At 44.4% G+C, this 26,250-nt stretch overlaps 1 protein-coding gene across 1 annotated transcript in view; it reads left to right on the top strand.

Moving 5' to 3' along the window:
• Positions 1–26,250, top strand: part of SLC6A4 (solute carrier family 6 member 4) — a 168,805-nt gene that overhangs the window by 67,023 nt on the left and 75,532 nt on the right. The window contains exon 3 of the mRNA XM_073565430.1: positions 23,714–24,267. Coding sequence (XP_073421531.1) covers positions 23,823–24,267 — 445 coding nt within the window. The 5' untranslated portion in view covers positions 23,714–23,822. The remainder of the gene's footprint in view (positions 1–23,713; positions 24,268–26,250) is intronic.

Genomic DNA, 26,250 nt, shown 5'->3' with positions numbered 1-26,250 from the left:
TGGAAGGACTTGCTTATTTACATATATCCCTGACTTCAGCCTCATCCAAAACCTTTGGGATGGCCTAGAACAGAGATGTCAGTCAGGTCCTCTCATCCAACATCAGTGTCTGACCTTACAAATCCTCTTCTGGATGATTAGGCAAAATTTCTCCCTCACACATTCCAAAATCGTGTAGAAAACCTTCTGAGAGGCGTGGAAGATGTAATGTTTGCAAAAAGACATACCGTACTCCATAATAATGCCTATGTGTGTAGAAAGGAGTGTCAAAAGTACCAGTAAGTGTAATGTGAAGGTTTCCCAATAATTTTCCACATATTGTGTATCTAAAGGGGGTTTTACACTAAGCGATATCGCTAGCAATATCGCTAAAACGTCACTGGTTTTGTGACGTTATAGCGATATTGCTAGCGATATCGCTATGTGTGATACTTACCAGCGACCGGCTCCCCCGCTGTCCATCGCTGATCGCGCGAGAATGTCCGGCTCCATTTCTCCTCGGGCGCTTCCTGCTGAGACTTCCTGCTGTGACGACGAGCGACGCGTGGAGGCGGGCGGGAGGACGTCAGGATCGCTGTGTGTGAATGGTAAGTATCGTGCGCTGCGTCGCTGCTGCATCGCTGTGAGGTCTTTCTGTATGAAAGCTCACTAGCGATCATTTAGCGATGCACCAGCGATCCTGACCGGGTTGGATCGCTGGTCGGATCGCTGGTGCATCGCTAAATGTAAAAGGGCCTAAAGTCTCAAAGACATTTGAGATGGACACTGTAATGGAAACTGACCTGACCAAATGTAATCATTTATCTCAATCATGGAACATATCTGCTTCCCTGATTAGCTTTAAGCTTCATTTCCTAGGTGTACAGGCACCTTTTTGCTCCATCTCCAGCTTAGGATCAGCTGATTGTCCACTTATTTTACATTCTTTGCTGCAGATTTGTTAGAAAGGGTCCTGATTAGGAACTCTCCTATTTTAGATTTATTTACCTACTCACTGAGAAAAAAAGAAGTTCATTCTTTATTAATGTTACATCCTTAACCCTTTTACGACTTATGACTTATAGGTACATAGGAACATCATAGGTCACCTCCCCCTGTTTGATGCAGGCTCCGGCGCTGAGTCAACATGTTTTGTAGTTCAGCACATGACAGCTGACATGTGCCCCTAACAGCCACGGGTGGAATTGCGATCCACCCCCAGCTGTTAGCATGTTAACTGCCACGGTCAATCTCTGACAGCGGCATTTAACATGCCTGCGCCACAAGCGTGTCACGAGCTTCGCCCCTCCAGCACCCCTGTCACATGATTGCGGGGAGCCAATGGGATGGCATAACAACCCGAGGTCTGCAGGAGACCCCTATGGTTGTAATTGCCAATCTGCTATGGGCGCCGTCCAGTGGCCGGGATTCAGAGCAGATAAGCATTTCTGCTACACATAGCCCTTGTGACGTTCAGGAGCAAAACAACATCCAAGAGTGTACCCTCTGGGTCACGGATCTGGAGCCCCTGGGCCGAGCACGCCAGGTGATGACCGACCCCTATACAGGGATCGTTAGGGGCAGGACCGCAGAGGTCAGAACCGCAACAGCCGGTACCAAGAGGGGCGGCTCACAGGAGACACGGGTGAGTATATCGGAAGAACGATACTGGGTACCAGGAACACCAAGAGTGAACACGGAAGTGCGCTAACTACAGATAGTGCGAGACAGGTAGCCGTGAGCATGTATGGCGTATAGCGAGTAATACGTCCGGAGGTAAAGCAGGACGCGTGCCTGGAGCACGACAGAGTACAGAATGGAGCAGCAGTCGTGCCAGGAGGTGTTACAGAGCACAGGAACAGAGTGAGTACCAGGAGGCATGACTGAGCAAGGGACAGAGGACAAGATACTAGAGTGTCTCAGGAGGCACAACTGAGCATGAAGCAACGTGAAAGTTCAGAGCGAGTGCTAGGAGCACGATAGAACACCAGAGCAGAGGACCTGAGAACAGCGCACAGCCCGGCTGGGACCCAGCAGACCCAGCCAGGAAGCACAATAATAAACAGGCACCTCCCATAGGGGAAGGTAGCCTGATATAGCACATGACCATGACAGGTTCCGGGTCAGATCCTAGCCAGAAAGCACATGACCACTACAGCTTCCAGGTCAGGTCCTCCATTACCATAGAGGGGACCGACCCGGAGACAGCACTGACAGGAGCGCGCAAGCGCAAACGTGACATGGAAGAGGAGCCCCGGGGACGAGAGCTGCGCGTGCGCACCCGACGGGGGCCCCAGAGGGACCGCTGTACCGGAGGGAGTGACGTCGGGACTGAAGCCCCGCCTCCTGGTGAGCGCGGCATAACAGTACCCCCTCCTTTATGCCTCCGCTCTCTAGAACTCGAAAATAGCACCTTGACACTAGGAGCGGGATCCAGACACTTCCTAACTGCATGAGGACCAATCAGATCCAGAGTCTCACTACGAGAAAATTTGGTCTCCTGCCATACCCTGGAGAATTCCACGGACAGAGAGTCGGAGGCAGGTGCGCCCAAGACAGGACAAACTGGCAGAGGCACACTGACATGCTTGGAGGCCGAAGCGGTGGTGCGGTTACTGAAAGTTAATTCAGCCTTAAGAGGCGGGCTGTTGGAGGATGGTTGCTAGGGAACTTCTTTCTTGGCACAGGACGGACAAGCAGCCACAAAGTCTTTGACATCCTGAGCAATAGACGGCCACCAGTAGTAGTGGGATAAACGGGAGAGTGTCTTCTTGACACCAACATGGCCGGCAACCGGAGAAGAATGTCCCCTGGATAACACACCTTTACGGTTACCTTTAGACACAAAGGTCTCCCCCGGGCGCTGGGATGTCAACTTGACAGAAGCCACGGTAATTACCTTGGACCGGTTACTTGACAGATGTGGAGACTGACTCTCAGCCCCCTTCTCGACAATGTTACATGTCATAGGCCGGTTGCTTGACAGATGTGGAGACTGACTCTCAGCCCCCTTCTCGACAATGTCACACGTCATAGGCCGGTTGCTTGACAGATGTGGAGACTGACTCTCAGCCCCCTTCTCGACAATGTCACACGTCACAGACCGGTTGCTTGACAGATGTGGAGACTGACTCTCAGCCCCCTTCTCGACAATGTTACACGTCATAGGCCGGTTGCTTGACAGATGTGGAGACTGACTCTCAGCCCCCTTCTTGACAATGTCACACGTCATAGGCCGGTTGCTTGACAGATGTGGAGACTGACTCTCAGCCCCCTTCTCGACAATGTTACACGTCATAGGCCGGTTGCTTGACAGATGTGGAGACTGACTCTCAGCCCCCTTCTCGACAATGTCACACGTCCCAGACCGGTTAGCGGACGGCGGACCTGTAACCGCCGAAGACGAGCAAGAAGGGTTCTTCGGATGAACGGACAGCAGTCAAGTCTTTTGACAGGACGGTCCCCAATGGAGTATATCACCGGATTGCCAGTCCAGGATCGGCCCGTGGGTTCGTAACCAAGGAAGACCAAGAAGAAGGGTATGAGCCGAGGTCGGCAATACGTGGAAGGAGATTCGCTCCCGATGACATGTGCCAATCTGCAACTCTACTTCCTCAGTGACCTGGTTAACGGTGTCCTGCAAGGGCTTACCATCGACCAAAACTACCGACCTAGGAGTCTCCAGGGATCTGACAGGAATCCGAAACTTCTTAACTGCCTCAAGACTAATAAAGTTACCCACTGCACCAGAGTCCACAATAGCCTTCACAGTGCAACTCGGAACCAAAATTCAGGGACACAGGCACGGTAAGGGGTAAAGAGGAATCACATACACCAGAGGAGAGCTCGCTTACCAGTCCCAGGTGGAGAAACTTCCCCGGCCTCTTGGGACATGAGCATAGGAAGTGGGAGGCATCCCCACAATAGCCCTTGTGCCTGCCTCTTCACACGACGCCATTGAGCTATCTGGAGACGATCCACCTGCATAGGCTCAGGTACCGGATCTACTGCAGATAACGGATGGGAAGAACTGCGCGTGGAGGAGAAGAGGTGGGAGGCCCCTCTCTCTCTGGCTGACTCGCGAGTGCGCTCCTGGTAGCGTAAATCAATGCGTGTCGTGAGAGAGATGAGGTCCTCTAAAATGGTAGGAGTATCTCGGCCTGCCAGTTCGTCTTTGATCCGGCTGGACAGACCATGCCAAAAGGCCCCTACGAGGGCATCATTATTCCAACCAAGTTCGGAGGACAAGGTGCGAAAACATATTGCGTATTGACCAACTGTTAGAGTACCTTGACGGAGATTAAAGAGTGACTCGGTGGTGGAAACGAGGCAACCCGGCTCGTCAAACACCTTACGGAAGGTGTCCAAAAAGACGGAAAGCTGAGAGACGAGTGGGTCATCCCACTCCCAAAGGGGATTAACCCATGCAAGGGCCTTCCCCTCTAAGTGAGAAACTATAAATGCTATTTTAGCACGATCGGTGGGGTAATGCTGCGGCAAAAACTCAAAATGCAAACGACACTGATTCAAAAACCCGCGACACAACACAGGGTCACCACCATACCGAGGTGGCTTTCATAAGTGCGGTAGCGAGAGAGGAACCATGGCCTGGGCAGAAACGGATTGTATAGATAGGAGCCGATTATCTACCAACGACATATCGTAGAGGATCTGGGCCTGGGAGTCGCGTTGCTGCGCGAGTTCCTGCTGGAGACTGGACAACTGGGCGGCATTCCCAGGCTCAGAGGACTGTAAGGCAGATAAACAGGACTCCATGGACTTAAGAAATAACATAATTCTATTCTGATTTTCCCAGAGGAACGCCAGCTACTTTTGGACGGAAGCCGTAGTACCAGCGGGGTCAATGGCCTGATTAAACTGTGACGTTCAGGAGCAGAACAACGTCCAAGAGTGGACCCTCTGGGTCGCGGATCTGGAGCCCCTGGGCCGAGCGCGCCAGGTGATGACCGACCCCTATTCAGGGATCGTTAGGGGCAGGACCGCAGAGGTCAGAACCGTGACAGCCGGTACCAAGAGGGGCGGCTCACAGGAGACACGGGTGAGTATATCGGAAGAACTATACTGGGTACCTGGAACACCAAGAGTGAACACGGAAGTGCGCTAACTACAGATAGTGCGAGACAGGTAGCCGTGAGCACGTATGCTGTATAGCGAGTAATACGTCCGGAGGTAAACAAAGCAGGACGCTTGCCAGGAGCACGACAGAGTACAGAATGGAGCAGCAGTCATGCCAGGAGGTGTTACAGAGCACAGGAACAGAGTGAGTACCAGGAGGCACAACTGAGCAAGGGACAGAGGACAAGATACTAGAGTGTGCCAGGAGGCACAACTGAGCATGAAGCAACGTGAAAGTTCAGAGCGAGTGCTAGGAGCACAATAGAACACCAGACAGAGCAGAGGACCTGAGAACAGTGCACAGCCCGGCTGGAACACAGCAGACCCAGCCAGGAAGCACAACAATAATCAGGCACCTCCCATAGGGGAAGATAGCCTGATATAGCACATGACCATGACAGGTTCCAGGGTCAGATCCTAGCCAGAAAGCACATGACCACTACAGCTTCCGGGTCAGGTCCTCCATTACCATAGAGGGGACCGACCTGGAGACAGCACTGACAGGAGCGCGCAAGCGCAAACGTGACATGGAGGAGGAGCCCCAGGGACGAGAGCTACGTGTGCGCACCCGACGGGGGCTCCGGAGGGACCGCCGTACCAGAGGGAGTGACGTCAGGACCGAAGCCCCGCCTCCTGGTGAGCGCGGCATAACAGCCCTGCTCTGTGTAGCACAAGCGATCAAACTATCACAGCTTCAAGGTTCCTAAAGGGACTATTAAATAAAAAAAAAGTTAAAAAAAATAAATTAAAGAAAAGTTCAAATTATCCTCCTTTTAAAATAAAATAATAAAAAAAGTAAAAGTACACATATTTGGTATCACCACATTTAGAAACGCCCATCTATCAAAATATAAAAAGAACTAGCTTGGCCCATGGGAAATTTTCGCACACATTGGTCATCGGGGGGCGCATGCAATTTCAGAAAAAGCAAGCTGGTCCAATGTAAATATATTTCATGAGCTGTTGAACACAGACAGGTATTTATATATGTAGATTGGTAATACAATAAATTGCTTTGATAAGTAGAGGCCAAAAAATGTTTTCTGGTCGAGGTGCCACCTGCAGGTCATTGTGTCATTCTGCAGGTTTATGAAAAGGATTGTTTAAACTGTATTTAGTGATAAAATTGTGAATGTGTGGGTTGTTTGGCTGTTTTCTTGCTGAAGGAAACAAGTTTACCTTTGAAATGGTGTGTGTGGGGTGAAGTAATCAGCGAAAAAACAGTGCATGTTTACAAATGTGTTGGTAATGTGCTTTGAAGTACTGTGGTGCCACCTGCAGGTCATTTTTCCTTACCGCAGGTTTATGAAAATTAATGTTTAAACTGTATATTGTGATCAAATCGTGGATGTGTGGTTTGTTTGGCTATTTTCTTGCTGAAGGGGGCAAATTTACCTTTCAAATGGTGTATCATTTGTGTGTGTGGGTGCAGTATGAACGAGGATACAAAGGAATCACCGAAAAACAGTGTTTAGAAATAATAGAATAGATTAATCTGAACGGTAAATGACATAGCGAGAAAAAATAAAAACGCCAGAATTATGTTTTTTTGGTCACCACAACACTGCAATACAATGCAATAACAGGAGATCAAAGCGTCGTATCTATCCCCAAAAGGTATCAATAAAAACGTCAGCTCAGCGCTAAAAAAAAGTCCTCACCCAGCTCCAGATCCCAAAAAATGGAGACGCTATGGGTCTCGGAAAATGACCACTTATTTTTAATTTTTTTTTTAATAAATTTTGGAATTTTTTTTCACCACTTAACTAAAAAAGAACTTATGCATGTTTTGCATTTGTGAACTCATAATGACCAGGAGATTCATAGTGGCAGGTCAGTTTTAACATTTAGTGAACAAGGTAAAAAAAAAACCACAAGATAGGAAGCAAGCACAAAAAAAACACAAAAAACAGAAAACGCAAAAACGAAAAATCCCAAGGTGGTAAAGGGGTTAAGATTAATAACTTGTTAATGGATTTTTGCAACATGAATTGCGTTGAAAAGGCATTGGCCCTGAATCATCAAAGCTTTTATGCCCAAAAAGTGCGATAAAACCTTTGAAAAGTCACAAAATTTTGGCACAACTCAGAGTTGCACCAAAGTTCGTACCTCCACAGCTCGTCTTAACGACTGACTGGAGTGAGAAGAATTATTGCGTGGCACACAGAGCCTCACGCTACTCGTCAGACATTCAAGATTCATGAAGAGGCGTGTTTGATTCTACCATGCCCCCTCATCAAGAACAGCGAGAAAATCGACGGTCTTGATGAATCGAAGACCATTGGATATTACAGAAGAACCATTGTGGATGAGCATTCATGACATCTCATCCATTCTCTTGAGCAAATGTGCAACATAAATTGTTCAAACCAGTAAATTCTCCATTTCAGGAAGTCGTCAGTAAAGGGGTTCTATGGGAACATATCCCAGAAACATGAGGGTAGTTTCCAGTTCTAGTTATTAGAATTATTAGAATTTACTATTGGCTACGGAGCTACAGTATACTTGTTGCTCAGTTGTTTTCTAATTAAACCTTCATTGTATATCTGTGTTTTTTTTTCTTATGTAGTAATAAATTTGACTTGTTGGTTAAAATGTTTTAGAGATGCAATTCTTATTGCAACTTTTTGAATTGACCTTTTATTTGATGAAAAAGTTGATAAGCTTTGCTCACGAATCATCATAATTACTAAGCCATGTTCTGACAGGAGAATATATAACTCTTTGCTTGAATCTCCTTTTGTTTACAGTGCCGGTTTTGACAACCCAATATAATCTTATAAAATGTGTTATAAAATTTGTTATTTTAGGCCGGAATCACACTACCATAGAATACGGCCGAGTGCTATGCGAGAAAATATCGCATAGCACTCAGTCCACTGTTAATCTATGGGACAGCTCACATCAGTGTTTATTTTTTCAGCCGTATTCGGCATGCGTGTAAAATCACAGCATGCTGCGAATGTCACTGAGACTCGTCTGAAACTCGCTAATACAAGCCTATGGGTGTGAGAAAAAAAATCACACAGCACTCGAACCATGCAAGCAGCGTCGGACTGGAGCACCTTGGGCCCACCAGAGAAAATCATTCTAGGGGCCCACTATATAGCTACATAGAAATAAATACAATACCATCAATTGTGTGGTAAAACACGCTAATATCAGGGTATAATATAAGGTAGTACACGTCATAATTATGTAGCAGGGGTTGGGGTAGCCCCCTCATAGAATATAAAGTAGCCCCCTCATAGAATATAATGTAGTCCCCTCATGGAATATAATGCAGCCCCCTTTATAGAATATAATGCAGCCCCCTCACAGAATCCCCCTCATGGGGTATAATGTAGCACCCCACAAAATATAATGCAACCCCATCATAATGTATAATGCAGCCCCCCATAGAATATACTGTAGCACCCTCATAGGGTATAATGCAGCCCCCTTCATGTAGTATAATGCAGCCCCTCTTCAGAATTTAGTGCAACCCCCCATAAGGTATAATGCAGCCCTCCATAGAATATACTGTAGCCCCCCTCATAGAGCATAATGCAGCCCCTCCTCATATAGTATGATGTAGCCCCCCCAGAATATAATGTAGCCCCCTGAGAGAATAATGCAGCCCCCACACAGAATATAATGCAGCCCCACCACAGAATATAATGCAGCCCCCTCATAAAGTATAACGCAGCCCCCTCATATAGTATAATGCAGCCCTCCTCATAGGTTATAATGCAGCCCCCCTCATAGGGTATAATGCAGCCCCCCCATAGGGTATAATGCAACCCTCCTCATAAGGTATAATGCTACCCCCTCCACCTCCATCATTGCTCTCCCCCTTCACCCCATCATTGACCTCATCACCACCTCCATCATTGCCTTCTCACCCACCAACATTGTCCTTTCCACCACTACCATCATTGTCCTTTCCACCACACCCATCATTGCTTTCTCCCCCCCACCCCCATCATTGCCTATTCCAACACCTCCATCATTGCCTCCCCCACAACCATCATTGCTTTCTCCCCCACCACCCCATCATTGCCCATTCCAACACCTCCATAATTGCCTCCCCCCACCCCATCATTGCCCATTTCAGCACCTCCATTATTGCCTCCTTCCCCACCACCAACATAATAATAATAATAATAATAATCTTTATTTATATAGCGCCAACATATTCCGCAGCGCTTTACAGTTGAACAGTTTCAAACACAACAGTCATAAGTAACAACGTTAACAATACAATAATTAAAGCAAAATAAGACGACCCTGCTCGTGGAGCTTACAATCTACAATGAGGTGGGGGGGATACAAAGCACAGGTTTGTATTTACAATGATGTATTTACAATGACGGTCCAGCCATCTTCAGGGGGTGGGGGTTAGATGGAGATAGTGAATGGGCTACACACACACAAACATGACTTTGATTACTGAATGTGATAGGCCGCTCTGAACAAATGTGTTTTGAGCGAGCGCCTAAAACTATGCAAATTGTGGATGGTCCTAATATTTTGGGGTAGAGCATTCCAGAGGATTGGCGCAGCACGGGAGAAGTCTTGGAGTCGGGAGTGGGAGGTACGGATTAGGGCAGAGGTTAGTCGAAAGTCATTTGCAGAGCGCAGCGGTCGGTTAGGCCGATAGACAGAAATGAGGGAGGAGATGTAAGGGGGTGCCGCACTGTGGAGAGCTTTGTGGGTGAGAACAAGTACTTTGAATTGTACCCTGTAATGAATTGGCAGCCAGTGTAACGACTGGCGAAGAGCGGACGCGTCTGAGAAACGATTAGCCAGATGGACAACCCTGGCTGCTGCATTAAGGATAGACTGGAGAGGGGAGAGTCGAGTGAGAGGGAGGCCAAATAATAGAGCATTACAGTAGTCTAGGCGGGAGTGGATCAGGGCGACAGTGAGAGTTTTTGTTGTTTCCATGGTGAGAAAAGGGCGGATTCTAGAGATGTTCTTTAGGTGTAAGCGGCATGAGCGGGCAAGAGATTGTATATGGGAGGTGAAGGAGAGATCGGAGTCGAACATAACACCCAGACAGCGCACCTGCTGTCGGGGTGTTATTATGGTGCCACCCACAGAGAGGGAAATGTCAGATTTAGGGAGGTTAGTAGATGGTGGGAGCAGAAGAAGTTCAGTTTTGGAGAGGTTGAGTTTCAGATAGAGAGCAGACATGATGTTGGAGACTGCAGACAGACAGTCAGTGGCGTTCTGTAGTACAGCAGAGGTAAGGTCAGGGGATGATGTGTACAGTTGTGTGTCATCAGCATAAAGATGGTACTGAAAGCCAAATCTGCTGATGGTCTGTCCAATTGGGGCTGTATAGAGAGAGAAGAGAAGGGGGCCAAGGACTGAGCCCTGAGGTACCCCAACAGTGAGAGGAAGAGGAGATGAAGTGGAGCCAGAAAACAGAACACTGAAGGAGCGGTCGGAAAGATAGGAGGAGAACCAGGAAAGAGCAGTGTCCTTAATGCCTAGTGACTGGAGCCTAGAGAGTAGGAGAGGATGGTCAACAGTGTCGAAAGCTGCAGAAAGGTCGAGAAGAATGAGCAGAGAATGGTCACCATTACGTTTTGCTGTCAGAAGGTCATTGGTCACTTTGATGAGTGCAGTTTCTGTCGAATGTAGGGGGCGGAAACCGGACTGTGAAGGGTCTAGGAGGGAGTGAGTGGAGAGGTAACGGGTAAGGCGTGAGTATATCAGGCGCTCCAAGAGTTTAGAGATGAAGGGGAGATTGGAGACTGGTCTGTAGTTGTTTGTGCAGGATGGGTCAAGGGTGGGTTTCTTTAGTAATGGAGTAATGATAGAGTGTTTGAAGGAGGAGGGGAAAATGCCAGAGGAGAGGGAGAGATTAAAGATTGTAGTTAGGTGAGTTGTGACGACTGGGGAGAGAGACTGGAGGAGATGTGAGGGAATGGGGTCGGTTGTGCATGTAGTTGGACGAGAAGAGGAGAGGAGCCTGGAGACTTCTTCTTCTGTGATGGGAGCAAATGTGGAGAGTGAGCCAGGGGAAATGCAGGGAGGGATGGGAGTCACTGAACTTGGTGATTGGGAGCGGATTTCCTGACGGATATTGTCTATTTTCTCTATAAAGTGGGAGGCCAGGTCATCAGCGCAAATGTCTGTGATAGGGGCTTGTGCTTTTGGCCTGAGGAGGGAGTGAAAGGTGTCAAAAAGTTTCTTGGGGTTGTTGGATAGTGAGGAGATCAGGGTGGTGAAGTAGGTCTGTTTGGCGAGGTGAAGGGCAGAGTTATATGTCAACATAAATTTGAAGTGTATGAAGTCTTCTGGTGTGTGTGTTTTCCTCCATAAGCGTTCAGCACACCTAGAGCATCGCTGGAGAAATCGGGTTTGCGATGTGAGCCAGGGCTGTTTCACTCTGTGTTTGGAGGTTCTGAGGGTGAGGGGAGCTACTTGGTCAAGGGTGCTTCTAAGAGTGTCATTGAAGTGATGTACAGCCAGATCAGGACAGGACAAAGAAGAGATTGGGGACAATGATGAGTGTAGGGAGTCTGAAAGTGTATGAGGGTTAATGGCTTGTAGATTTCTGACTGAATGGTAGGTAGGAGGGTGCTGGGGTGAGCGAGGATTTGTGAGTGTAAAGGAGAGAATGTTGTGGTCAGAGAGGGGAAGCGGTGAGTTATCTAGGTAGGAGATTGAGCAGAGCCGGGCGAAAACCAGGTCCAGGGTGTTACCGTCTTTGTGTGTTTCAGAGGTTGAGAGCTGAGAGAAGCCTAGAGAAGTGGTTAGTGATAGAAGCTGGGACCAACATTGCCTTCTCATCCACCACCACCATCACTGCTTCTCCATCACCCACATCATTGTCGCCTTCTGACATTACTTTCTCCATAGATGATGGAGCGCCCTTATAGTGCGCCCTATTCACATCCATACAGTGAAATGGATGTGACATGGGATGAGGATAAACAATGTATATTTCCAAAATAAGGATAAATGTAACACTGAGGGGGCAACAGTGGGTGATGAAATTAACTGAAGCGACCAGTGCCAGGAGGCTGCTGCAAAAGGGAAAGGATGAAGCCAGGACGTGTACCCCATATAAGACATGGCACAGCTGGAGCCGGGACGCGTCCCCCCATATAGACATGGCAAAGCTAGGAAGCATCCCACCATATAAGACGTAGAGCTGGAGCCAGGACGCTTCCCCCCATATAGACGTAGCAGAGCTAGAGCCGGGACACATTCCCCCATATAAGACATAGCAGAGCTGGAGCCAATACATACACACAGCACCACACACACAGCACCGCACCACATATACACACACACACAGACAGACACACACATCACCACTTACCTCTCCGCATGTTCCCCGCAGCCGCAGCACATCCCGGCAGCTTTCTCTCTGAAACAGTGCGCTGAATGATGACATCATCCAGCTGCGCTGTGTCAAACAGGAAGCGCCGGGAAGGAAGCCGTATCGGATCCCTGCAGCTCCGCTCCTCTCAGGGTAAGCTGTTCTGCAGGGGCCTGCAGCTAACACTGCCCACTATTAAAGCGAAATGATATTCACTCCTCTCCACGCCCATGGGGGCATGAATATTCATTTTTCTTTAGCAGCGGGGACAGAATCCTGTCTCCAGCTGCTGCTCCACTGGCACCGGGTGGGCCCCCCTGACTCAGGGGCCCCATAGCTGCTAGGTGTGTTGCTATTAGCGACACGTCTCTAGAGCAGTGGGAGCCCTACTCAGTTGCTGGCCAATATGCCAGCAGGTGTCAGTGCCTGGGCCCACCGGAGAATCCGCTAGTTCTCCGGTGGGCCAGTACGACCCTGCATGTCTAAATTTTACGCATCGGTGTCCTTTGAAAAGCTGGCATACAGTAAAATCACAGAGTGACAGGTTAGAATAGAATAGATATATACACATAGAATACATAGATATATAGATGTCAGTGACACGCACAAATATATATGTATATGTATTACATAGATAGATAGAAGAAAAGCAGGAAATTCAGCAGCCGCGTAGTGTAAAATCACAGCAAGACCTGACTGGTTAGAAGAGATGGATTTCATACTGTAAATACAAATAGAATAGGTAGATATATACACTCACTGGCCACTTTATTAGGTACACCTGTCCAACTGTGTGTTAAGACTTAATTTCTAATCAGCCAATCACATGGCGGCAACTCAGTGCATTTAGGCATGTAGACATGGTCAAGACAATCTCCTGCAGTTCAAACCGAGCATCAGTATGGGGAAGAAAGGTGATTTGAGTGCCTTTGAACGTGGCATGATTGTTGGTGCCAGAAGGGCTGGTCTGAGTATTTCAGAAACTGCTGATCTACTGGGATTTTCACGCACAACCATCTCTAGGGTTTACAGAGAATGGTCCGAAAAAGAAAAAAAATCCAGTGAGCGGCAGTTCTGTGGCCGGAAATGCCTTGTTGATGCCAGAGGTCAGAGGAGAATGGGCAGACTGGTTCGAGCTGATAGAAAGGCAACAGTGACTCAAATTGCCACCCGTTACAACCAAGGTAGGCAGAAGAGCATCTCTGAACGCACAGTGCGTCGAACTTTGAGGCAGATGGGCTACAGCAGCAGAAGACCACACTGGGTACCACTCCTCTCAGCTAAGAACAGGAAACTGAGGCTACAATTTGCACAAGCTCATCGAAATTGGACAGTAGAAGATTGGAAAAACGTTGCCTGGTCTGATGAGTCTCGATTTCTGCTGCGACATTCGGATGGTAGGGTCAGAATTTGGCGTAAACAACATGAAAGCATGGATCCATCCTGCCTTGTATCAACGGTTCAGGCTGGTGGTGGTGGTGTCATGGTGTGGGGAATTTTTTCTTGGCACTCTTTGGGCCCCTTGGTACCAATTGAGCATCGTTGCAACGCCACAGCCTACCTGAGTATTGTTGCTGACCATGTCCATCCCTTTATGACCACAATGTACCCAACATCTGATGGCTACTTTCAGCAGGATAATGCGCCATGTCATAAAGCTCGAATCATCTCAGATTGGTTTCTTGAACATGACAATGAGTTCACTGTACTCAAATGGCCTCCTCAGTCACCAGATCTCAATCCAATAGAGCATCTTTGGGATGTGGTGGAACGGGAGATTCGCATCAGGGATGTGCAGCCGACAAATCTGCGCCAACTGTGTGATGCCATCATGTCAATATGGTCCAAAATCTCTGAGGAATGCTTCCAGCACCTTGTTGAATCTCTGCCACGAAGAATTGAGGCAGTTCTGAAGGCAAAAGGGGGTCCAACCCCTTACTAGCATGGTGTACCTAATAAAGTGGCCAGTGAGTGTAGATGTCTGTGACAAATACAATTAGTCAATTAGTACAGTGTGTGTGCAGCTTACTGTACATGTATTTAATTATTAAAAGATTTTTCTGAAAGAAATGAGGTGAGCTCACACATATTTTTCGTAACAAGCAGGGAGAAAGTCGATGGCTGGGGTCGATGTTTATAGCCTGGGAAAGGGGGTAAACCCCTTGGAGCTTCCCAGGCTATTAATATCAGCTCACAACTGTAGCCTTTACTGGCTATTAAAATGGGAGACCCTAAAAAAAATGACTTGGGGTCCCACTATAATTAATAACCAGCAAAGGCTATGCAGATAGCTGCGGGCTGATATTAATAGCCTAGGAAGAGGCCATGGATACTGGCCACCCCCAGGCTAAAAACATTCAGCTCTCAACCGCCCCAGAAAAGGCACTATTCTATTTACTGTATGTAATCCATCTCTTCTATCCTGTCGGCTCCTGCTGTGATTTTACACTACGCTGCTGCTGAATTTCCGGCTTTTCTTTTATCCATCTATCTATGTAATATATATGTGTGTATATATATATTATATATATATATATACATAAATATATGAGTGTGTGTCACTGATATCTATACTGTATATCTATGTATTCTGTGTGTATATATCTAGTCTATTTATACTATTCTAATATGTTGCGCTGTGATTTTACCGTACGTAGGACATGAATTGTCGGCTTCTATCTGTCTGTCTATATATACATATACACTCACTGGCCACTTTATTAGGTACACCATGCTAGTAACGGGTTGGACCCCCTTTTGCCTTCAGAACTGCCTCAATTCTTCGTGGCAGAGATTCAACAAGGTGCTGGAAGCATTCCTCAGAGATTTTGGACCATATTGACATGATGGCATCACACAGTTGGCGCAGATTTGTCGGCTGCACATCCCTGATGCGAATCTCCCGTTCCACCACATCCCAAAGATGCTCTATTGGATTGAGATCTGGTGACTGAGGAGGCCATTTGAGTACAGTAAACTCATTGTCATGTTCAAGAAACCAATCTGAGATGATTCAAGCTTTATGACATGGCGCATTATCCTGCTGAAAGTAGCCATCAGATGTTGGGTACATTGTGGTCATAAAGGGATGGACATGGTCAGCAACAATACTCAGGTAGGCTGTGGCGTTGCAACGATGCTCAATTGGTACCAAGGGGCCCAAAGAGTGCCCAGAAAAAATTCCCCACACCATGACACCACCACCACCAGCCTGAACCGTTGATACAAGGCAGGATGGATCCATGCTTTCATGTTGTTTACGCCAAATTCTGACCCTACCATCCGAATGTCGCAGCAGAAATCGAGACTCATCAGACCAGGCAACGTTTTTCCAATCTTCTACTGTCCAATTTCGATGAGCTTGTGCAAATTGTAGCCTCAGTTTCCTGTTCTTAGCTGAGAGGAGTGGTACCCGGTGTGGTCTTCTGCTGCTGTAGCCCATCTGCCTCAAAGTTCGACGCACTGTGCGTTCAGAGATGCTCTTCTGCCTACCTTGGTTGTAACGGGTGGCAATTTGAGTCACTGTTGCCTTTCTATCAGCTCGAACCAGTCTGCCCATTCTCCTCTGACCTCTGGCATCAACAAGGCATTTCCGGCCACAGAACTGCCGCTCACTGGATTTTTTTTCTTTTTCGGACCATTCTCTGTAAACCCTAGAGATGGTTGTGCGTGAAAATCCCAGTAGATCAGCAGTTTCTGAAATTCTCAGACCAGCCCTTCTGGCACCAACAATCATGCCACGTTCAAAGGCACTCAAATCACCTTTCTTCCCCATACTGATGCTCGGTTTGAACTGCAGGAGATTGTCTTGACCATGTCTACATGCCTAAATGCACTGAGTTGCCGCCATGTGATTGGCTGATTAGAAATTAAGTCTTAACACACAGTTGGACAGGTGTACCTAATAAAGTGGCCAGTGAGTGTATATGTGTGTGTGTGTGTTTTGACTAATATTTCCTTTGAAAACGATGTGTAAATGACTTAGAGAATTGCTCTATGTAAAAGCTCATGCTAAAATTGCACTGCATTCGGATGACTCAGACCAATTTTTCATACGTTTAGTGTGACTCTGACCTTAGAGAGAACCTCTTTTATTTTAAATGTCACCTAACATGGTTTATAGTAAGAATTTTACAAAATTGAAAAGTAAAGTTCAATTCTCTAATATTTTTATCTGCCATTTTAAAATGCTGTTGGCATCAATCATCTATTACACATCACTTGTTTGGAGTATAGATGGCTTTGATTGTCAGGTTGGCACTATCATGGGCATGATACAGCAAGGTTATAATGGCCTGCAGCATTTGCCCTGAGATTGCACACATTGTAAGCGAATGAGCGGCAACATTGCATGATGTTTCCTGCCAAGCACAGGGAAACATCTGTCAGGACCATGTTGGTAGAATGAAATTATTATAGCATTTATTAGCTAGAAGGGATAAATGTTTTGAAGAATATCCCCTTTGAGCAGTTTCAAAGTTCTACCTCTACTCGTCCTACTCTGAACTTACTCACCCAATTGTTAAAAGATCTTGAGGGTTTCATTACTGACCAGAGGGAAAATCTATGGGTCACTTACTTTACATTTACTGCATAGGATTAGTCAGAAAGTTCCAGATTGTTCACACTCACTACATTGTGGATACGCTGCTTAGTTAACTCTTTGAAAAACTTCCAATGTAATACTTAACATTTGGAATATTTACATTCGTCTGCAATTTTAATTATTAAAAGTGCAAATATTGATGAGTAGAATATCCAGAATGACGGATGCCCCATTGATTATCTTACCTATCATCCATGATTGGATAGCAGTGTATGCAGTTATTGTAATCGCTGAGTGTTCCTTCAGTAGGATTCGAGGGATTCTTGGGTTCATGGTAGAATCAGTTGCACATATTCACCTTATTTTAAGTTTGTAAAATATTTCAAGTTTCTGATTATTACAGTTTCAGGTGACATAATTAACACTCATTGCCTGAAACTTTACAGCATTGTTTCTATTAAACAATAAAGTTTTTGAAAACATAAAAAAGTCAACAGCAGCACAATAGCTTTGAGTTATTACAAATTATCAGTGTTCCCACAGTCAGAGGGGATTGACGATAAAGAGTTTCATAGGGTAGGAGAATAAAGACGGGTGTCTAAAGAAGACATCTTAAACAGAAGCAGAGTTCCATATGCTTTGGAGATGGAAGTGGGCCCCCTTTAATTGAATTTGTAGCCACCATAGATTAGATAGGACTATAAATTGTATGAAATGGCTACATTTAACACTTAATAAAAAAAACCAGGAGGGTGTCCATGATGGACTTTTCTCAACTCAGGAGAGAGTGGGTAGACTGATTTGTGCTGTCACTTTGAAGGGATATTCATTTCAATCATTAACACCTTTCTTGCTCAATAGATTACAGCTGCTCTTTGTACATGAACTGCTATATAGTATAAGCTATTTGGTTGGAAGCCACTATGGAGCAATCAGGAAGAAATGACAGGGCCTGCTGGCCATAGCTGTCTGCCTCCTCATGTCATAGAGCAGTCTGAATTACAGTAACTGAATAATACACTAATTCAGTAAGACACAGGGAGATTCCAGTATAGAGACGCACAGCCGCAATAAATCTCCGTAAACAGGATGACGAATTCTCTATTTTATCTTTAGTTCTTCACTAAGAAAAATCAATATAACAATTACATCATCTGTGATAAAATGTAACATTTGTTTGCTTCAATAAGCAAAATCTTATTAAGAATTACTTACAAGCAGTGTGGAGAGCAATGGGTTTCCTTTTAAAAGGACTTTCATGAATTTAAGTTTAAATAATTATCATTGCGATAAAAATTATTCAACTCCAAGTGCAAGTTAGGTTTTTTAGCAAAATGTACAAACTTTCTGCTGCTTTGCAATAGACCAAGCAAGAACAATTTTGAAATGGCCCAACACAACTAATAGAACACACGATTTCAGTTTGTAAGGCACATAATAAACGCAGAAGGTCTCCATGCCAAAACTTATAGCTATATAGTGGTACTAACCCAAAAGCACAAGAAACGTCTGCTTCAATATGCTCAAAACTTTTCAGACCTCCGGAATGAATCACCAGTATGTTTCGAGGATGAAAAACGAAACATATGCCACAAAGAACACCCTGCTTACTACAGTCAAGCATGATGGTGATGGCTTAGTGATGCTTACCGTGAAGCATGGCGGAGGATCGGTGATACTGTAGGGCTGGTTTGCTTTTTATGGGACTAGAAACCTGCAGTGTGTGTAGAGTGAGTGCTTGCTCACATGACCATATAACACGGCCAAGTTCTAGCCATTGTTGTATCGGATAGCAATTGGCCCAGTATTATATTATGGGGCAGTGTAGATCTGGTATTTTTTTTTCTCATTCTGATTCGGCACGAGAAAAAATTGCAGTATGTTGCGAGTGCATCCGATAATCGGACCATGCGCAACAATACAAGTCTGTGGGTGCATGTGAAACATCTGACTGCACTCAGATGTCATTGAATGCAGTTCGATATCTGCAGACTCAGACAATGGAGAAGATGGATAAATCAAGTTCTCCATCTTTTCCACACCTGTGCTTTGATTCTTGCGTGCAAGTGAATCTGATCACACTAAGGCCTCTTTCACACGTCAGTGGCTCCGGTACGTGTAGTGAGTTTTCTCACGTACCGGAGACACTGACACACGTAGACACATTCACATGAATGGGTCTCTGCAGATGTCAGCGTGTTTTCACGGACCGTGTGTCCGTGTGCAAAACACGGAGACATGTTCTTTTCAACATGGACACACGGCCTGCAACACCTGCTGCACAGGTGCACACGGAGAACAGTTCACACTGTCCTCCGTGCTCACGGATGGCCACCGGGAAGAAGCGCTACTGTAAGCGCTGTTCCCAGTGGCTGTTGCTGACCGTGGCTGTCATTCTGCTCTCCTACTATGCTGCCAACAGCGAGCAGGAGAGCAGAATGAATGAAAACCTGACGTGGGGTCCCCCTCAGTTTATGAACAAACCAGACAAAACTTACAGCTGGGGGCTGCAGCCCTCAGCTGTCAGCTTCAGCAAGGTTGTTTCTCAAGAATAGAGGGGTCCCCATGCTGTTTTGTAAATTATTTAAATAAAGAACTTTAAAAAAACGGCGTGAGGTCCCCTCTATTTTTGACAACCAACCTTACTAAAGCCGACAGCTGAGGGCTGATATTCTCAGACTGATAAGGGGCCATTGATCTTGGCCCCCCCAGCTTAAAAACAGCATCCCCCAGCTGCCCAGAAAAGGTGCATCTATTAGATGCGCCTATTCTGGAGGTTTGCCCGGTTCTTCCCACTTGCCCTGTAGCGGTGGCAAGTGGGGTAATAAGGGGTTAACAGCGTGGGGACCCCTCTATTCTTGAGAACCAACCTTGATGAAGCTGACAGCTGAGGACTGCAGCCCCCAGCTGTAAGTTTCATCTGGAGAGCAGAATGACAGCCGGTTTTAGAAGATATTGTGGAGTGGCTGTTACAGTTTCTGCACACAAACTCAACTGGTGGCCATTGCCATTATGTAAGTGAAGGGGTTAAATATTTCTAAGACTGCAACAGTCAATAGTGGAATTTTATGTTGATTTTTGGAGAAACCACTTGTTATATGCAGCTGTGTTTACACAAAGTTTTTTGAGTTGATCCACTCCAAAAATCTCCTTAAAAACTACATTAAAACATTTTGAAATTAATTGCAACAGTTTTCATGGGAAGTCTACGTTAATGTTCACGTGAGGATTTTTTTTTAGCTTTTTTTTTCTGAAAAGGTTTTTAAAAACGTTTTACGTGGTGGGGAAAAAAAATGGACATCACTTCTTTTGATGTAGATACAGAAAAAAACGTCTTTATTTGAAATTCTGTCAAATCAAAAGGTTACACAGAACACTGCAGGAAAAAAAACTTTCAAACCTCTTCAAAAACTCCAAAAAACGTGCTTTCTGAAGCAATATCTGTTTGACAAACAAGTGGCTTTCGAATACCTCCAATAAACTCTTGTGTGAATAAAGCCTTAAATGTATTAACCCCGTAGTGATGGAGCCAAATTTTTTAAATCTGACCAGTATCACTTTATGTAGTAATAACTCTGGAAGATATCAACATGTCCCAGTGATTTTGAGACTGTTTTTTCGTGACACATTATACTTTATGATAATGGTACATTTAGGGCGATATGTTTTTTGTTTATTTTTAAAAATTATCAGAAATTTGACAAAACTGTAAAAAAAATTGCAAATTTCAAACTTTGAAAGATTATCCCTTTAATCCAGATAGTCCATACCATTGCAAATCATTAATAAATAACATTTCCCACATGTCTGCCTTACATCAGCACCATTTGTAAAATGTTATTTTAGTTTGTTAGCCTTTTAGGAGGTTTAAAAATGTAGCAGTAATTGTTCCTTTTAACAAAGAAATTTACAAAATAATTTTTTTAGGGACCTATCCAGGTTTGAAGTGACTTTCGGGGTCCTATATTGGAAATTGCTGTCAGGTAGTTTATTAACCCTTCAGGTGCTTTTCAGGAATTAAAGCAAAGTGACATAACAGGAATGAAAAATGTTTTTTTACAACCTAAATGTCACTAACGTCTAAACATGTTACTATAGCCGGCAGACTCTGAGCGTATGTGCACACACTGCGGATTTGTTGCGGATCCGCTGCAGATCCGCAAGTGTTTTACAGTACAATGATAGTCTATGTAAAAAAAAATTGGCTGTGCACATGCTGCGGAAAATTCCGCACGGAATCCGCAGCGGTTCAATATCCGCAGCATGTCAATTCTTTGTGCGGATTCCGCAGCGTTTTTACACCCATTCCATTATAGAAATCCACAGGTGTAAAAACGCATGCCAAATCCGCACAAAATCCTCAATAATCTGCAGGAAATCTGCATAAAAACGTGCAGATTTTGACCTGCGGATTCTGCCAGGAGATGCAGATTCCGCGCAAAAAATTACTCACAGCAACGTATGCACATACCCTAAAGCCACTATTTGGTCATGAATTGTCATGGCAAACATCAAGACTACACAATCATGATCACAGAGTGCTGATGGAGTTAAATAGGCTATCTAAAAAAATGGCTTTAAGGTGGAAAATAAATTAAAATGACAAAATAACCAACAGTTAACTTATAATTTCCCTGCTTGATGATGTACTGCACAAGATTGTGATACCCTGCTGACTGGCTTGATGGCTGTAGCTGTTACATGAGTATCTACAGTGGGTGAAATAAGTATTGAACAAGTCATCAATTTTTTAAGTAAATATATTTCTAAAGGTGCTAGTGACATGAAATTCTCACCAGATGACAGTAACAACCCATCCAATCCACAGAGGCAGAGAAATCACACCATAGATGACCATAAATTATGTGTAGGAAAAATTACACGGGAGAAAAAGTATTGAACACGCTTACTGCAATTTATTTAAAACTTTGTACAAAAGCCTTTTTTGGTGATAACAGCTTAAAGATGCCTCCTGTATGGAGAAACTAGTCGCATGCATTGGTCAAGTGTGATTTTTGCCCATTTTCCCACACAAACACTCTTCAAATCCTGAAAGTTCCGTGGGCTCAGAACTCTGAGCTTTAATTCATTATCTATAAATGTTCTATTGGATTCAGGTCAGGTGCCATTCAAGCAGCTTTATTTTCCTTCTATGAAACAAGTTGAGTTTCCTTGGCTGTGGTTTGGGATCATTGTTTTGCTGAAATGTCCACCCTTATTTATGGTAGATGGCAGCAGATTTTTATCAAGATTGTCTCGGTACATTTGTCAACTTATCTTTCCTTGAATTACATAAAGTTTGCCAGTGCCGTATGCTGAAAAACAGCCCCACACCATGTTGTTCCCACCTCCAAACTTTACTGTTGGTATAGTGTTTTAACATGGTGTGTATTATGGCCTCCAAAATGTTCAATTTTGGTTTTATCTGACCAGACTATATTGTCCCAGTATTTCACATGCTTGAACATGCTTTTTGCTCAGCAGTGGAGTCTTGTGTGTTGAGTGTGCATATAGGCCATGGAGGCTGAGTGCATTACTTATTGTTTTCTTTGAAACAATTGTACCTGCTGATCCCAAGTCTTTCTGTAGCTCTCTACAGGTGGTCCATGGTTCTTGGGCAACTGCTCTGATTCTTTTCACTCCTCTGTCTCAAATATTGTGGAGAGAACCCGGTCATGGACAGGTAATGGTGAAATTATGTTCTTTCCACTTCAGAATTATTACCCCAGCAGTGCTCTCTGGAACCTTTAGTACTTTAGAAATTCTTCTGTCAGTATCATCAGTATGTTTGCAACAATAAGGTGGCAAAGGTATTGAGCCAGCTCACTGGTTTAACCCATCATGAGATGTTTCTTGTGTGACACCTTGGTAGTGAGGCACCTTTTTATGCACCATCAGTTGAACCAGCTGATATTATTTTTCACTAAGTGGCACAATTGGTTTCTAATTGCTGATAGATTTCAGCTATTGGCATGCCTTTCCATGACTTCTTGCACCTCTTTCTTCATGTGTTCAGTACTTTTCCCTGTGTCATTTCTCATTATTACACATAATTTTTGGACATCTATGGTTTGATTTCTTTGCCTGTGTGGACTGGATGTGTTGTTACCGACCTCTGTTGAGAATTTTATGTCAAGAGAACTTTTTAGAAATATATTTACTTAGAAAATTGGTGACTTGTTCATTACTTATTTCACCTGCTGTATTTATCCATGTAGATGTCACTGCTGCAGCTAAAGACCAATGGATCATTTGGAGTGGTAGGCAATTTAAACAGGTGAGTTTGGGGGCTTTTTATGTAATTTTATATAATTTACTCCTTTTGTATCCACATTTTGTTTTTTCGGATCTTGAGGAAAAAGAAAACATTTTAAAATATTACATGACCACTTCATGCATTTCCCATCTATTTTTGCACTTGGAGATATAAGATATGAAAACCTCTTTATTAGAATGTCTGCATGGAAGTTTTGGTCTTGTTTTATGCAAGGAATCCATCTCACACAGACATAAATGTTCTTTCATCACCTTCAATATCTACAATTTTGTTTTTTAATCTTTTTTTTCTTTCATTGCACTAGTGGTTATGGTGCTAGGCAAATGAACAATGCCAGCTTTCCTTTACCTCTGGCAAAATATTAAGAATGGATTAGAAAATCAGTTTTATGTATATATTTGGTCCCTTATTTATTGAGATTTATGTTTTATTCTTTTGGTTTCTATGGTTTCAGGACCACCACTGGAGGATTATATATTCATCGGCAACTGTAATTGCTAAAGTCTTCATAATTTCTACGAAGTGCCAATGGGATTCATCTAAATTTCTACAGAACCAAGAGGATGGAAAGAAAACCAGCTTGTACTGAGAGCCCATCCTTGGGTTCTGAAAAAGAGCCCCTGACATGCAGATCCCGGTCAGAATGCAAAAAAGATGGCCAACTTCTACGGAACTGCAAACCATCTCTACGACTTTCTGAAGAACTTAATAAAGTGCACCCCAGTCCCGGAGAGAGGGCTGAGTCTGATCATGTATCTAATAAGTACTTAGCAGTTCAGAGTCCTGATGCCCCATGTAATGGAACCAGGAATGGACTAGATGATGGTTCAGCACCTACACTCACTGTGATTCCCTCTTGCAGAGCAGAAGTGCAGCATCTGCAGACAGAGCTAGGAGAGCGAGAGACTTGGAGCAAAAAAATAGACTTTCTCCTATCGGTTATTGGTTATGCAGTGGACCTGGGCAATGTATGGCGATTTCCCTATATCTGTTACCAGAATGGAGGAGGTCAGTATGCCATTTATTTATCTTTGTAGCTGTTAATGAAAGAGAGAGAGAGAGAGAGAATATATGATGTCAAATGATCAACCATAACATTAAAACCACTTTCCTAGTATTGTGTAGGTTCCCATCATGATATGATACCAAAATACCTCTGGGCTGTCAATGCATGAACAGTCTGACCTAAACCTTGGATATTAGCAGCAGTCCCTTAAAGTCCTGCATGTTATGACTTGGTGTATGCATGGGTTGAACTTTGGGTTGAACTTGATTTCCAACACATCCCACAGATACTCCATTGGCTTGAGACCTAGGAAATTTTAAAGGCCAAATCAACATTTTGAACTCATGTTCCTCAAACCAATTCAGAACATATTTTGTGGTGTTGACAGGGCTCTGCCGAAAGAGGCCATTGTAATTAGGAGATACTGCTGCCAGGAAAGGGTACACTAATCTGGCTCCACAGTGCCATACAACCTCAGCTGCAATACATTGTGTGTTCTAACACCTTTTTATCTAACTATTTCAGAGATTTATGCTACATATGCTCATCTATTGGGTTGGACCAAATGGCTAGCCTTCTTTAGACCCTCACATCAATATTCTTTAGGAGGCCCTTACTTAATACAAACTGTTTTTTCTAAAGTTGGCAGCACCCATTTGACTAACGTTGGTTGATCCTGCTGTACAGAACTGTCCAACAATGGGATGTGTATTTCATGTTTCGATTACTTTGCTTGACCTAGATTATGTTAGGGAAAAAAAGGATTCATCATGTCTGATCTTTTGTTCCAAAGGAAGATAAGCTATTTGTTGTGGAATCTAGTAGATTATTGCCAACTCCACATTTTGATCACGTACAGGCGCTGCTGAGCAAAGCCGTACATGTGTATGAGGTGTCAGAAACAATTGCTGTTGGCCTAGTTTACAGCATTTAGCCTACATCTACCGAACGTGTATGACCCTCTTTACATTGCATCACAACAGGGTTTTCTTTGTGCAGATATTGAAACCGGACAAAACTAATTTTTTTAAAAACCCCAAATGCATTAGCAATGTAACCTAGTTTGGGAACATTTTTTTGAATTGTATTCCTATCTCACCAAATTGTTTCCTATCCTCCAATCATCTTGAAAATGGGGATCTGAAATGTCTTGCATGGATCACACGTGCACCATTCCAGTGGGGTATTCCAGTGCCCATTTTTCAGATTAGAGAGGGGTCTCAGCTGGTAGTCAAAAACACCTACAGTATGCTGTGACTAGCTAATAACTTTACATGAGATGGGGTCCTGTATTTTTAGAGCTAACAGTGAACCAACAGAATTTTGAATGTTACATGAATTTGACAAATGCATACTTCTGAGCATGTGTGGGAGAGGCAGTCCCCATTCTTGGGTGAATGGCTTGGTGAGATGACCTGTGTTCATAAAATGATAGATCTAATGGGAGAGGTCAATGGCTCAACGAACTTGGAGCTTTGTTTTGGATTCCCCTGAATTCCATAGGATATTTAACGCCTCTTAAAAGATGTTCTCTAAATACTCTCCCCCCTTCCCTTATGTTCTCATCCCTCTCACTTTCTTTCCCTACTTTCTCTATTCTTCTTTCTTCTCTTACTCTGCTCTCACTTCTTATTCAGTGTTACAGCTCTTTTTTTTTCTTTTTGTCTAACCCTTATTTATCTATGGGTCAAAGACATTTATTCGGTATTTCGATACAGAAAGCTATGTGAAGTATGAGTTCTTTTTAGTTTCTTGTAATTGATCCTGTGACCTAAAGAAGTTGTCCACTACTTGGACAATTTCTTGTCATACCCCTCACATGGCCCCCATAAAATAATAAAGGTTATAATCACCCCCCCGTGTCAATGCTGAACCCTCGGTGATGGCATTCGTTCTCCCGGGACTCCCGTGCTGTTGTTGTGGCACGTGATGCCCAGTGCCCAATCAGTTCTGGCGTCACTGTCCCTGCCTTCAGACAAATCAAA

Source organism: Dendrobates tinctorius, unplaced genomic scaffold (assembly GCF_039654945.1).
Source record: "Dendrobates tinctorius isolate UK_male_01 unplaced genomic scaffold, ASM3965494v1 ptg000016l, whole genome shotgun sequence".
NCBI lineage: Eukaryota > Metazoa > Chordata > Amphibia > Anura > Dendrobatidae > Dendrobates > Dendrobates tinctorius.
Note: the sequence above shows the minus strand (reverse complement) of the source record. Positions and strands in the feature narration are given on the sequence as shown.